The sequence below is a fragment of the Thamnophis sirtalis genome, unplaced genomic scaffold (genome assembly GCF_051295495.1).
Source record: "Thamnophis sirtalis isolate CommonGarterSnake01/CBP01778 unplaced genomic scaffold, rThaSir2_p1.2 scaffold_7, whole genome shotgun sequence".
NCBI classification, from domain to species: domain Eukaryota; kingdom Metazoa; phylum Chordata; class Lepidosauria; order Squamata; family Natricidae; genus Thamnophis; species Thamnophis sirtalis.
The window spans coordinates 44982539-44995764 of record NW_028261387.1 but is presented as its reverse complement, the minus strand read 5'-3'; the positions used below and the strand labels follow the sequence as shown (position 1 = coordinate 44995764).

Genomic DNA, 13226 nt, shown 5'->3' with positions numbered 1-13226 from the left:
TCGGCCTCGGGAGGGCCGCGCGGCGGAGGCAGCTGCGGTTGCTAGGCAGCGAGGTGTGGGCGGTCCGAGGGGGCGGGGCGGGCTCCTGCATCCCTTTCTGCCCCCAGAGCGCGGCTACCGTCGCACCTGAGTCGGTGACTGCCCGCCCGAGGCACAGCGCGACTACCGGCTCCTTCGCTGTTTCTGCTGCGCCACGATGGCTGGGGCTGACAGGCTCCATCCCGCTGAGGGGATTACCAGATGCTGCTGCTGCTGCCGCCACCCTGTTGTGATCGGCTGGAGGCGCCTGCCGCTCCTTCTGCTCTGTCTGTGGTTGCTGCTTTGGGCGGGCGCCGCTACCCAGGTTGAGAATCTCCACGCCTGCAAAGAGGTACCCGCGGAGTGACAGGGTGACATCTTACTCTTTCTGCGTGGGGAGGGAGGGTGGAAGCGCGTGGGGGGCGCATCTGTGATCAGGTCGCAAGAGTGAAATCGGGAGATCCTACCTTAAAATCATTGGCGAAATATCCTTGTGTACATCCTGGATCCCCCCCCCCCAAAAAAAGGAGTCTCCCATCAAAGTAAGAAGAAAATCCACTCTAGCTGCGCTCCGTTTCTTTCACTTAGGTCTGAATGGGCAAAAGCAAAAAAGCTTTGGCAGATTTTCATTGAGATGGGCATTGTCAAACATTATAAAAATCTGGCTCCCCCCCCCCCCTAAGTATTTTGGGCAACTAAGAAATAACACTATTTAGGATCAATTTCTATGTAATGTTTGTGTGTTAAGGGGTGCGTGTGTTAAGAGTGGCAGTAAACTAACTTGATACCATTGCCTCCCTTAAAGGAGGAGACTTCGGAATGAGCAAAATTTTGGACAGCAATGAATCAGCACTGGGGCTGAGTTTCCTTAAATCATTGCCCTCTGAATTTTGTACATGCTGCCTGTGAGACCTCTTTGTTATCTCCATAGAAGTGGACAGGCATTGATGCTCTCTAAAGACCCACCCATTCTACTTCAAACATAGCCTTTATAGCGTATTTATGGTGACATAGGTTTTTGCTTATAGATGTGTTAGACTTTAAGATGCAGCTGTGTTCCCTGTCATTTAACAGTCTCTTTGGCCTAAACAAATGTTCTAAAAGCAACAGTGATACCTTTGGCTTAAAGCAAAGGACATTGCAAGAATACAACTTGCAAAGCAGAAGAGAGTCGTCTTTCAACTGCTGCTTAACTTTATAGCTGATGAATATTTGTTGGGCTGGATCCCACACCCACTAGGTGCTGTCTGCAATTTACCTTGAGAAATTGACCAATGTTTGCCTATTTTTTTCCTTTCAGGTTACGTGGCAGATTGTTAGTGAGTCAGACAGTATTAACTTCCTAGTAGATTAATATAGTATTACCTTAATGTCTTCTGAGCTTGTTTTTGTTTCTTTTTGAAGGATATAAAGTATGGAAATGAAACTAAATACAGTGAAATAAAATGGGGTAAAATAATTATAATAAAAGAATAGCCAGGCACATGAGAGTTAATACCCTTGTATTTGATTGTTATACAGACGATTGTTGCATTCCAGAGGCTGAAAATGGGTGAGGCAAGGGACACTTCTTGCCATATGGTTCGCTTTTTAAAATTGCTTTGGAAATGCCACTTTTCTGAATTTATTGAAATACAGTATTTTTCCTATTGCAGTTTTATGAGTAGCTTCTTAGATTTTTTTCAACTCATTACACTGAAAATTGTACCACTTCAAAAGTTATTGCCATAGCCAGAAAGGACTTTCTGAAGCTGAATTTGGTAACCTTTGTCAACCTAGTGCCCTGCTGTTTTTGGAACTTCAATTTCCATAATTCCCAGCCAATATGCTAACAGCTGTGCCAGTTGAGAAATGTAGTCTTACCATAGCTAAAGGGTAGCTAGTTGAGGAAAGTGAAATTATAGTGAAACTCTATATATACATTAAGCATATATATGTTCTATAAAATACACAGATTGCTTTTTATTTTATTACTGCTTATGCAGTAATTGTTTCTTTGTTTTCTTTCTTTATTGACAATATAGTAGTTCAAAATAAACAAACTATAAAATTATGAAAATATGACTTCTTAAACACTGAACATTTTAAAAATCAATACAAGAATGGGATATAACCACAGTGCATCAATTAAATTTTAAGCAGGCTATATTATTGTATGTTTGTGAATGTTAAAATTCCAATTCTAATGGAAATATGAGTGTAGTAGATAAAATAAGGAGTCTAGCAAATAACTTAACTGTTAAGCTGTCATAAAGATCATCCAGGTTTTCCTGAAGACTCACTAGGAGGCTATGAAAAAGTTACAATACTAGTTTTTTCCTCAAAGACATATTGTTTCTGAATCACGAATAAGTATGCATGCATTTGGTTATAGGACCAACACATGGATGAATTCATTGTGTCTTTTATAAATATTTTTTTGTAAATATATATGAAAATGAGACCTGTGAGTTTATTACTGGAGCTGTACTTTCAATCTTTAACAATATTGTAAGGCGAAGGTAAAGGAGTATCCATGGGCAGAAGATCAGGGGTAAAAAAATCAAGATGGTAGATGGGACCACTTGACCAAAGGCCTGTCCCTTGTTTATGTGTGTTACATGGTGAATATATAAAAGGGACAGGACTTTTGTTGTGTTATGGTCACCATTTTGACTTTCTGACCATTAAAGACTCTTCTGGTTGAAGAAGTTCATTTGTTAATTTATAGTGCTGAGCAGAGGAAAAAAAATTACTTTGATGTGGGTTTATACAAAACAATTTTTAATGATCTAGAGGAGCTACACAGTATGCTTTTCTTATCGTGTAGGCTAAGAGATTAATATAAATCCCAGGATAATGTGGAATAATTTTGGAATAATCAACACTATTTCTTTTTGATGGAAAAGTATTCTGAATACTCTTTTCTCTGTACTCTCACAATTACATAAAAATAAATATTTGGTTTAAATATGAAATGGTAAGCATCAAAAATTCTTACCATTTCATTTGTCCAAAAGTTTATTTCATTAAAAGTGCTGCTTACTGAAGAAATGTAATTTCCTCAGAAACAAGTTCTAATTAAATATTAGAGATTTATTCCAAATGATTTCAGGTTCACATACAAAAATATAATGTGACTCCTGTTGAAGGTGAGTCCCTTGGAAGATTAGTGGAACTTTTTCCAAAGAGAATGTGCTTTGGCTAATGGCCAGATGGCTCGATGATCATCTTGGCAATGACATTATGTACTTAGGTTTTCATTTGATAAAAAGACTTTTATTAATTACTTCCTTTTAACTGGTCAAATAAGATGATTAAAATTAAATAGCAGTGCACTGCAGTTGTTCTTTTTTACTTGCAAGATCTGCACAGATTTTGACCCACCCAAGTAATACTACCATTATGGTATGTACTAGGAGTACTAGGTTTTAATAACTTTCACAGTTTTGGAGTTTAGTATGGAAAAAAAGGTTTCTTAAAGCCTAGATGGGAGCACTACAGTACTTAGTACTCTGCAACTCTGCCTTCTGCAGAAAACCTAGATGAAGAGAATTGGTTCTCATTACTTACCTGTGCTTAGCTTTTATTATTAATGATATCATATGAATGGTATATAAATATCTCATCAACTTCAAGCCTGAAATGGAAACAATATAGTTGCTTTTAATATGCCGGGATACTGAGAAAAGGAAAGTGATAATAAATGCATTTAAGGACAATACATTTCATTTAAGGACTTCAAGTTATTGGTAAGATTGGTTCTGCCTGCAGATGTCCTGGAGCTGTGGGAGCAGCTAGATGCATTTTGCAAAAGCCCTGATTTCTGGCCAGTGGAGGATTGCCACCATGTTTCATCAGATACATTTATGTGAGTCACCCCAGCCATGCTGAGCATTGTGGGCCAAGAGTAAAAGAAGATTTTTTTTTTATCTGGCAGGTTCAGTTCGGAATAGCAGGACTTGAAAGAGCACTTCTTGAAAGCCTCACTAAGGGGGTAGAAAGAAGGTGATGAGGAAAATGAAAGGCAACATTTATTTTTTTTCAGCTAATTCCCTATTTAGGGTTGTCGCCATGGGAGAGCCAAGCATTGTTCCAAATCCTATCATAATTGCTTAGTTATCTTTAGATAAGAGGAGGCAAATAAGAGGAGAAAAATAAGAGGTGGGGATAGAGAAAGTAACCTTCTAATCCTGTGGTTGCTATTTGAAAAAAAAAATCAAAGGGTTTGGGCAATATTCGCTGGGAATGTTGACAATGACATTTGGAATATATCAGATTAGAAAGTTTTAAGAACAAAATAGACAAAAACAATGGTCTGTTCCTGTCTCTCCAACATCTGGTATATAGGGAATTTCATGCTGGTCTAGAAACCAGGAGACTCTGCGTTTCAGCCTTCCTTTAGCCATGAAACTAAGTTGGGGGACTTAGAGCCAGTCATTCTGTGTAAATAATAATAGGATTACAAAATAGAAAATGAGGAAGCTGACGTGCTTTAGCTTTAGAATTCCAACAAGGAAGAACTGGAGAAAATAACAAAAATCAAACCTGCAAATAGAAATAGAACAACTGTGGCAAAATAAAACAAAAATAGTACCACTAGTAATAGGTCCCTTGGATTCAATCCCAAAACATCTGGAGTACCACTAGAAGACCCTCACAATCAAACAATTGCAAAAGGCAGATTCACTTGGAATAGCTTACATCCTATGATGGTATCGTTAACATTATCAAACATCAATATCTTCCTACTCAAGGTCCTTGGGAAGGATCCAATAGGATAAAAATGCCAAAACCAGTCTAAATATCCGGCTGATTGTGCAACCAATCTATCATAATAGATTATTTGGATTTGTGGATTATAATACAATCAGTAGATGGCATGGGGGCTGGAAGGTATGTAATATGCTATAACCCAAATATAAGTAAAAATGATAAGGGATTATGTTAGTATTTAAATAAATAAATAATATTAACACCTTTGTACTTATAGCCTAGACAAGTGAAAGCTAAGGCAGTTTAATGAACATTTAGAGAATCTTGGTTGCATTAATTTATAGCCTGCTCTTTACTGTTAAAGGTTTCCAGCGTAAGGCAATCCCTGTAGTCAGATTTACAACTTACAAAGATAAGACACAGAAGGAAAAGTTGATGGGGTGGATCAAGAAAAGCAAGGATCTCAGTCAACAGTTATTAATGTTTAATGGCTCTTCTAATAATTGTGAAGGAACTGAGGCCCTCAGGCAAGGTTCAGAATAGATGATGTTGTTGTTCTTGCTGACAAGTTAGAGAGAGGAGAGGCCCCAGTGGAGCTGGTAACAATCTCAGCAAGTGGAGATGTCACTTATTTGCTGTCTTCTGTTTCCTTCAGCTTTTCTAGAAAAAATGATAGAAGTGATGAGAAATAATAGTAAATTAACAAATAGAAATGGACATGTCTGGGCTCTTCAAAATGTCCATAGATAAAGCAGAGCAACTGCAAAGCTTACCTCCCAAAACATTCAAGGACTAATTTCCCTTTCTCTGAATTAAAAATATATATTTAAAAATATTCATTGGTATTGTTTGTTTCAATAGGTTGTAGCCATCTACCTAAGCATTCTTTCCTCTGGAAATGACTTTGCAATCTCTAATAGATACATTTAAGATAAATGTATAGTGATAATAAGGAATTAGAATGTATTTAGTATTCTAATAAGTCTCATGATCATTGTTTATTATTGATATGTATTGATATGTTTTCCTTTTATTTTTATGGAATATATTATAATCTTGATTAAATAAGCTAAGTGTGTTATTTGGCATTAATAGTTGCAATATATATCCATTCCGAATAAATGGATCACTTGGGGGGTTAATTTTCTCTCACTTTTAAGAAAAACATAATGTTTTAGGACTGTGGACATCTTTGGAATGTTGAAACAATGCCTTTTTGCAAAATGGCTGCCACACATACAAACACATACTGTGTTTGCTAGATGGTGGCATGAAATTGTTTCCACAACTTTCTCTAGTCAATAAACTCTGTCTTTTTCAGCTTTCCATTTTTTAAAGCAAATGTTGAATGACAGCACCTCTATTTTTTTCCTAAGAATACCTCAATGGTTTACAAAGGGCTGAAAAGTATTTTTGGGGGAAAAAAATGATGGTTGCATGATGTATGATGGGTGTGTGATGACTCAGTAGTTAAAGACACTGAGCTTGTCAGCTCAAAAGCTGACAGCCAGGTTTGAGGGCTGAGCACTGCATGATGGGGTGAGCGTCCGTTACTTGTCCCAGCTCCTACTCACCTAGCAGTTCGAAAGCATGGAAGTGGCAGTCAATAAATAGGTACCATTTTTGGTGGGAAGATTACAGCGTTCCGTGCACCTCGGCATATAGTCATATGGCCACATGACTAAGGAAATATCTTTGGACTACACTGGCTCCCTTGGCTAAGAAACAGAGATGAGCACCGCCTCAAGAGCCAGACACGAATGAACAGGGGAAACTTTTACCTTTATGATGGTTCTACTTTGCTTTATGGTATTCTAGCCTTCCTTTTTATAAATAATGAAATTATACACAAACACCTCCTCTTTTTAAATTGGTCATAAACATGTAATGCTAAATCTGAATAAGCTTTGTTGAGTTTTGGCTTAGAGTATTGAATGAAGCAATTCTGTGACTTAGAATTATATTCAAACCAGGCCATTATGACTTGTTCAAAGAATCCTGATTAGAAAAAAATAATGCTTTGGGATTATGTGTGGACACTGTTATTGTATAAACTAATTCTGATTTTATCAATATAACCTCAAATTTTTGATTCATACATCATCATTTGCAAGATTGTAACACATTCAGGAATCTGCAGCTATAATGGAGTTTATTAATCCTATTCCATTCATTGCTTTACCACTATCTGTATCCACCTACTTCCTCTTGTTTCATTAATATGTTTCTTTTGTAGAAACATATTTTATCTGACTATTTTTTATTGGCTGCTTATCCTATCACTTCTTGTCCCTTTCTCTTTCAGCAACCTTCTGCTTTCTACAAGGTGTTTTCTGAGTAAATTGTCATTTTACTTCCCTTGTATAATTTGTTATTGAATTAGAAACTATGAGGGCAATTTATCTTCAAGGTTATTCCTTTCCTCTTCAAGCATAAGTTTGAAAGAGAGTATATTTTTCTGCCTTTATATAATTTCACTATTGTCATTTTTTTGTGATAATGGATGCTAATCTGAATCATTTAATGTTGATAAATACATATTATTTAGGAATATTTTGGGTCTCAATTTTGATATGTAGCTTCCCAACACAATTGGTTTGCCTTTACCAAGATTAAAATACATAAATTTAAAATCAGGGAAGGCAAATTTCTTTAACATATTACTTTTAACAACGAAACTGAATGATGTAATTTGCAGAACACTAAAAGCCATGTTTTTGTATTGAATTTGTTCCCCTATGCTTCTCTGGCATTTTCATAAAGGAGATCAGAAGTATTTTTCCCCTTAACAATTGCAATTTCTTATTCTCAGATGGGAAAAATAGTAGTCCTGATTGTGAAAGAAAAGAGAATTATTAACCACAATCTTTTATAAATTATCATTGGGCAACTAGCTTCTTCTACATGCCAGGAAGAGAGAAAAGTTCTTATATCTGCAGTTGATCCAACGGCTTTTAAAAATACTTCACATTGACATTAATAGTAGTTGGGAGTTAATATTTTCAAAAAATAGTATTACTGTTACAAAATAAATCATAGCTAAATTAACCATAACTTGATCTGAATTTTACATAGCCACTGTTAATTTAAAATGGCTGACACATAAATTTGTTTTCCTATACTTCATTTTGGCCTTGTTCAAATCCAGCCCTTGAATGAAACTAATTAAAAAGAATGTTTTTGTACCTGTGGTTTAATATACGCTGTACATGTCATGCAAGCCTTGACAAATGGCTTAGTTAGGCTTAAGTGATTATTGATCTTCCAACAATTGAGTTGAACTATAATGCAAAAGGAACTAAAAGTAGATCCATTCCTGCCTCTGAGTCTTTAATATTATTACCGGTACTTTCTTTCTGGCATTTATTTCTGACATTTTCTATGAAGACATAGTGGTATGGTGATGCTGATCTGTTACCTAAATGTTTTTGTAAATTCTATAAAAAATAAATCTAATCTAAAAATAATGTTAGATATTATAAAAGTTGTTGGCATACTGATGGAAAAAGAGGGTTTCATAGGCCATATCTGATTGGTGTTGTCAGTCGGTGTTCTTCTTCTTCCTCCTCCTCCTCTTCCTCCTCCTCCTCCTCCTCCTCTTAGGTTTAGGTTTATTGGACTTATCTCCTTCTTCTTTTTCTTTTTCTTCTTCTTCTGCCATATCTATCATTGGATGTTGGCAATCCTGTAGGCGATCCTATTTTTATCAACAACTGCATGAATAGTGCTGCTGAGTTTTGTTCAAACCAGTCCCTTAGATTTTGAAGCCATGATGTTCTTCTTCCACCTGGACCTCGTTTGCCTTGAATCTTTCCCTGGTTAAGGTTAATGCCCTTAACCAGGCTAAATGCCAAGCAAATGTTGTCACATTATTAAGTACAGTGTGACACATTTCTTTTGGGAGTTCTAAAATATAATAAGCACCGTCTATAACAGTGATGACGAACCTATGGCACGTGTGCCACAGGTGGCATGCAGTGCCCTCTCTGTGGGCACATGAGCCATTGCCCCAGTTCAGCTCTGCTGCGCATGCGTCCGCACCTCCTGCCCGCCATCTAGTCAACAGGTCTCTGCTGCACATACATGGGGTGAAGCATGTGTGTGTGGCCCACGTGCACATGTGCAGGGGGTGGGGGCACATGCATGTGCGTGGGAGCAGCGTGCATGCATAGAGCCGTATGCACATTGCATTTTGGGGATTTGGGCACAATAATGTAAGAGTTTGTAAACTGTGGAGTTATAGTATTATAATATCATAACAATAATGAAATATTAAAAAAACCATACTATCATCTTGGGTTTAAATACCTTTTTGTTAAATTAATACTGTGCTTTATATCAAGGAATGTATGATGTGGCACATGTTGTTGAATAACTACCATCATACCTCATTATTCTTTTAGGGAATTGCTGGAACCTATAGTCCAACAATATCTAGATTACTTGTTCTCTGCGCGCGCGCGCACACACACACACGCACACACACACACAAGATTAGTAGTAACATAATAAAAAGGAGTATATATATTGATAATGTATCAAGATTAATACTGCCTTGCTTAGCAACAGAAATTCTGGTCCCAGTTGTGGGTGTTCATTTAATTTTTTAAAATTTCAAAACCTTCAAAACTCTTCTTTAAAAGAAGTCAAACAAATAGTGCTAAAATTATTCTTGTTCAAATCATGCTTCTTTTCCGTTTTCATGAAAATATAAAATAACTTCTACTTTCTGAAATATGATGTTCCTGTGGAAGATGAATTGATGATAGCACCATGTGAATTCCCTTTAAAAATTAGTGCATGCCATATCCATAATAATACCCATGCAAAAGCAATATGACAAGAAGGAACAAAGGAGATATAGAAGCTAATGAGAGGGAAGGTTCCTTTTTTAGTCTTTAACTGTTTGACTTGTTGAAATAAAGTTGAATGCAATTTCTGAGCAAAACTGGAAAAACCAGAAACATCAGTCTGTGACTTACAAAGAGACCTACTTGTTTCCAAATCATCACTAAGCTTAGCAAAGACACAAAACCCCTTTTTAATCCATAAATATTCCCTAGGAGATTTAAAAATTGGGTATTGGAGTCTGAAGTTACTTTTATATGAAGAAATTTACCAGATATTATTGATAAATGTTGCCCCAATAGGACTTATCATTTCATCAGGATATTGTCCAATGATAAAGTTCAGAAGGAGAAGTGAAGCTTTAGCAGCTATTTAGCTTACCAATAAAATATAATGGTTTGGATGCACTTGGTTTCATACTCTGCCTTTGGCATTTGAATCATTAAAAATGAAAGGCATATAGACTGAGCAAGATTTTAGTACCTCAAGTTGTTTATGGGAGTTGGAATACCAATTCTGACAACCTGGGCAAGTAGAGCCAGTTCAGATTATAAACTTGCTATCATGTTAGTTGAAATTGAAGTTTGTTCCACAAATCTGATTTTCAGCCATAATGAAATTTGCCAGGATTATATTTGGTGAACCCGAATATTGCCAAGCCGAATGAATGAATGGAAGGATAGTATCAATGCTTTTAACAAAATATTCCAATTTGGTTTCAAAAGTGCCTATTCTCTTGTATAAGAGAAATGTTTCCAGTCTTTTTTTATAAAGAAGTTGTCTACCTTATTAGGTTGAATAATTAAGGTATGATAGACTATTAAGTACTAGTTTGAAATAGTTTGGCAAACGGAAACCATATGCATTGTCATTAGTGACAAACTAATACGCTTTTGTATTAGTAAAAGGTAAAGGTTTCCCTGTCCAGTTGTGTCCAAATCTAGAGTGTGGTGCTCATCTCTGTTTCTTAGCCAAGGGATTCATTGTTGTCCAAAGACATTTTTTGTAGTCATGTGGCGAGCATGGCTATAGACAGAAGGCCTACAAGATGTTGTTTACCTTTCCACTGAAGTGGTACCTATTAATCTACTTCTATTTGCATGCTTTTGAACTGCTAGGTGGACAGAAGCTGGGGCAGGAATTGGCACTCATCCCATTGCATACCTCTAAGTCTCGAACCCGGAGTGCCAGCTTTCCAGCTTCTTTAACTGCTGAGCAATTGCACCCCCTTTGGTATTATTAACGGATATGAAATATGCTAAAAATATCAGACAAAGAAGTAAGACTCTGGGCTGACCTCAGTACTTGATTCCAAATCCTGGCAGGGTAGCAGGTTCAAGGTGCCTACAGAAGTATATGGTAGGTACAGATAAGAACTACTTGTTGCTACTCTAATGTTTTTTTTACAATCTGTTCCTCACAGATAAATATCATGGACTATGAGATGGTTCCACCACAAAATCGCGGAGGACAAAATCGCGCTCGACGAGAGCGCGCATTTGACGTCATCACAGCGCGACGAAAACATCGCGCTGTGATCAAAAAATGTAAAAATAAAGCTAAAACCTTCCCCTAACCCCCCCCAAACCTAACCCTAAACCTAACCCTAAACCTAACCCTAAACCTAACCCTTAACCTAACCCTAAATCTAACCCTAAACCTAACCGTTAACATAACGAAAAACCTAACGCTAACCCTTAACCTAACGCTAAACCTAACGCTAACGCTCTAAACCTGACCCTAACCCTTAACCTAACCCTAACCCTAACCCTTAACCTAACCCTTACCTTTATGTGAATCGGCTTGCTTTAATTTTAATTTTATTTCAATTTTTAATTTTTTCCGTCGCGCTGTGATGACGTCACATGCGCGCTTTCGTCGAGCGTGATTTTGTCCTCCGCGCTTTTGACGGGTCACGCTATGAGATGAGTGAATTATTTAACTATCAATTTGGACAAGTTAATAGTACCATTAACAAGCATTCTCCAGTTTAGAGAAGAATGAATTACTTTAGAAGGGTATTCTAGGTTTTCACTTGAAATGTTCCATGTGCATGTTTGCAGTACATTCATCATTTGCAGTATATAGAATAGTATGTACTACAGATGCATCTACTCAGAAGTTAGCCCCATGGATTTTAAGGGATTTTACTGCCAAAGTGTATAGGTTAAGAGTACTGTGCTGATATGTCAATGTATTGTGCTACTTTGACAAATGATTGTTTAAGGTAGATAGAAGCCAAATATTAGGAATATAAGAAGCAGTATTTATATTATGAATAGTGGCCCTTCTCACTTAGAATTTTTTTTCACACCAGCCTTCTCTGACCTATAGTTGTATTAGGAGCACAACTACTAAAATGCCTAACTAGCTTCATCATAAGCTCAAGGAAGTAAATTTATTTATTTACTTACATACTTAACTCAGATTTCTAGGCTACTTCGATCAGTAGACTTTTGGCATTATATAAATGACTTTCAGTAACAGGGTTAAAAAAATATAAAATCACAGAGAAACACAGCATACTGTACCATAAAAAATGAAGCCACAATAGAAGGTAGTTTTATACTCCATTCTGTACTCAAACGTCCCCTGGGATAGGCGGATGATCCTTCAAAACTTAGCAGGGAAGAGGCAGTCCTTGTATCCAGAAGCTTATTCCAAGGGGGCACTACCAAGACATCCCAAGAAGGACTTTTCTGAGAATGTGTTAGCATTCCTTTTCTCTGAATGGATGACAGATTTTACTGAAAACAGGCAATCTCTGGGAAATTTAGGCTACACAAACCATACAGGTTTTTAAGTTGAATCCAGAAGCTCACCAGCCTCCAATGCAGTTCCCTCAGGAGACAAAGACTGTATGAATCTCTTGTTAAGAATAGCAATTTATATACAGGACTCTCATGATTAACTTGCTTAAAAGAGGCACAGATTTCTGTGATTGTTTGAATAGAAGTAAAAGTGTCTGAGACTTTTTATAATGTATTCATTTTATTAAATTTATATCCTAAGGGGTTAAACATGTCAAAAAGGTCTCATAATAATTGAAAATACAAATAAAAAGCATAAGAATGAAATTTTGTTTTTCTTTTTGTAGTTTTTATTGTACCTTGATTTTATTGTTATGAGTGGCCACACAATCTTTTATTTTATTTATTTGTTTCTATGTATATTGTTTTCTGTTACACAACTCACCATCTAAAGCTTTTCTAGATCTGAAAGCCCAGTGAGAAAATTTCCTTGGGATTGAAAGGAGACATAAGAAGGCAGGGGAGCTGCCAATTGCTGGGTGAATGATGAGGAAATGAAATGGAGGAGTTTTCATGCAGAAACGTTGATCAGCCTACAATTATATAAATACAAGTTACCACAAGTTACTATCAACACTCTCTTCTCATTTGAAATAAATTTCAAAAACTTTCTCATTAAATTGAAGGAAACTGGCAGAAAAATTCAAATGATTTTTTTTTGCATGGAATTGTACATTTTAAATATTCCCTGTAACCTAATTTTAAGAGATATGAATAAAACTGGACCACTGTCCTTATTTAGAGTGTTGAATTGTGCAATGCAAATCCCCCATTGTTTTTACCACCAACAAATTGCGGCTCAACATATCATATACAAACTATTCTGCATTTGTTAGAAAATGTAGAATTTTGCTC

The 13226-nt window shown here is 36.6% G+C and overlaps 1 protein-coding gene across 3 annotated transcripts in view; it reads left to right on the top strand.

Annotated features, from left to right (window-relative positions):
• The first annotated feature begins 114 nt into the window (after positions 1–114).
• Positions 115–13226, top strand: part of ELAPOR1 (endosome-lysosome associated apoptosis and autophagy regulator 1) — a 61957-nt gene continuing 48845 nt past the window's right edge. For 2 of the 3 annotated variants that reach the window (XR_001313566.2, XM_087719884.1), the window contains exon 1: positions 115–370. Coding sequence is in view for 2 of the 3 variants with exons in the window: in XM_087719884.1 (XP_087576010.1) it covers positions 197–370 (174 nt within the window). In the remaining variant the exon portion in view is untranslated. The remainder of the gene's footprint in view (positions 371–13226) is intronic. The other variant, XM_014066833.2, reaches the window with a different exon arrangement.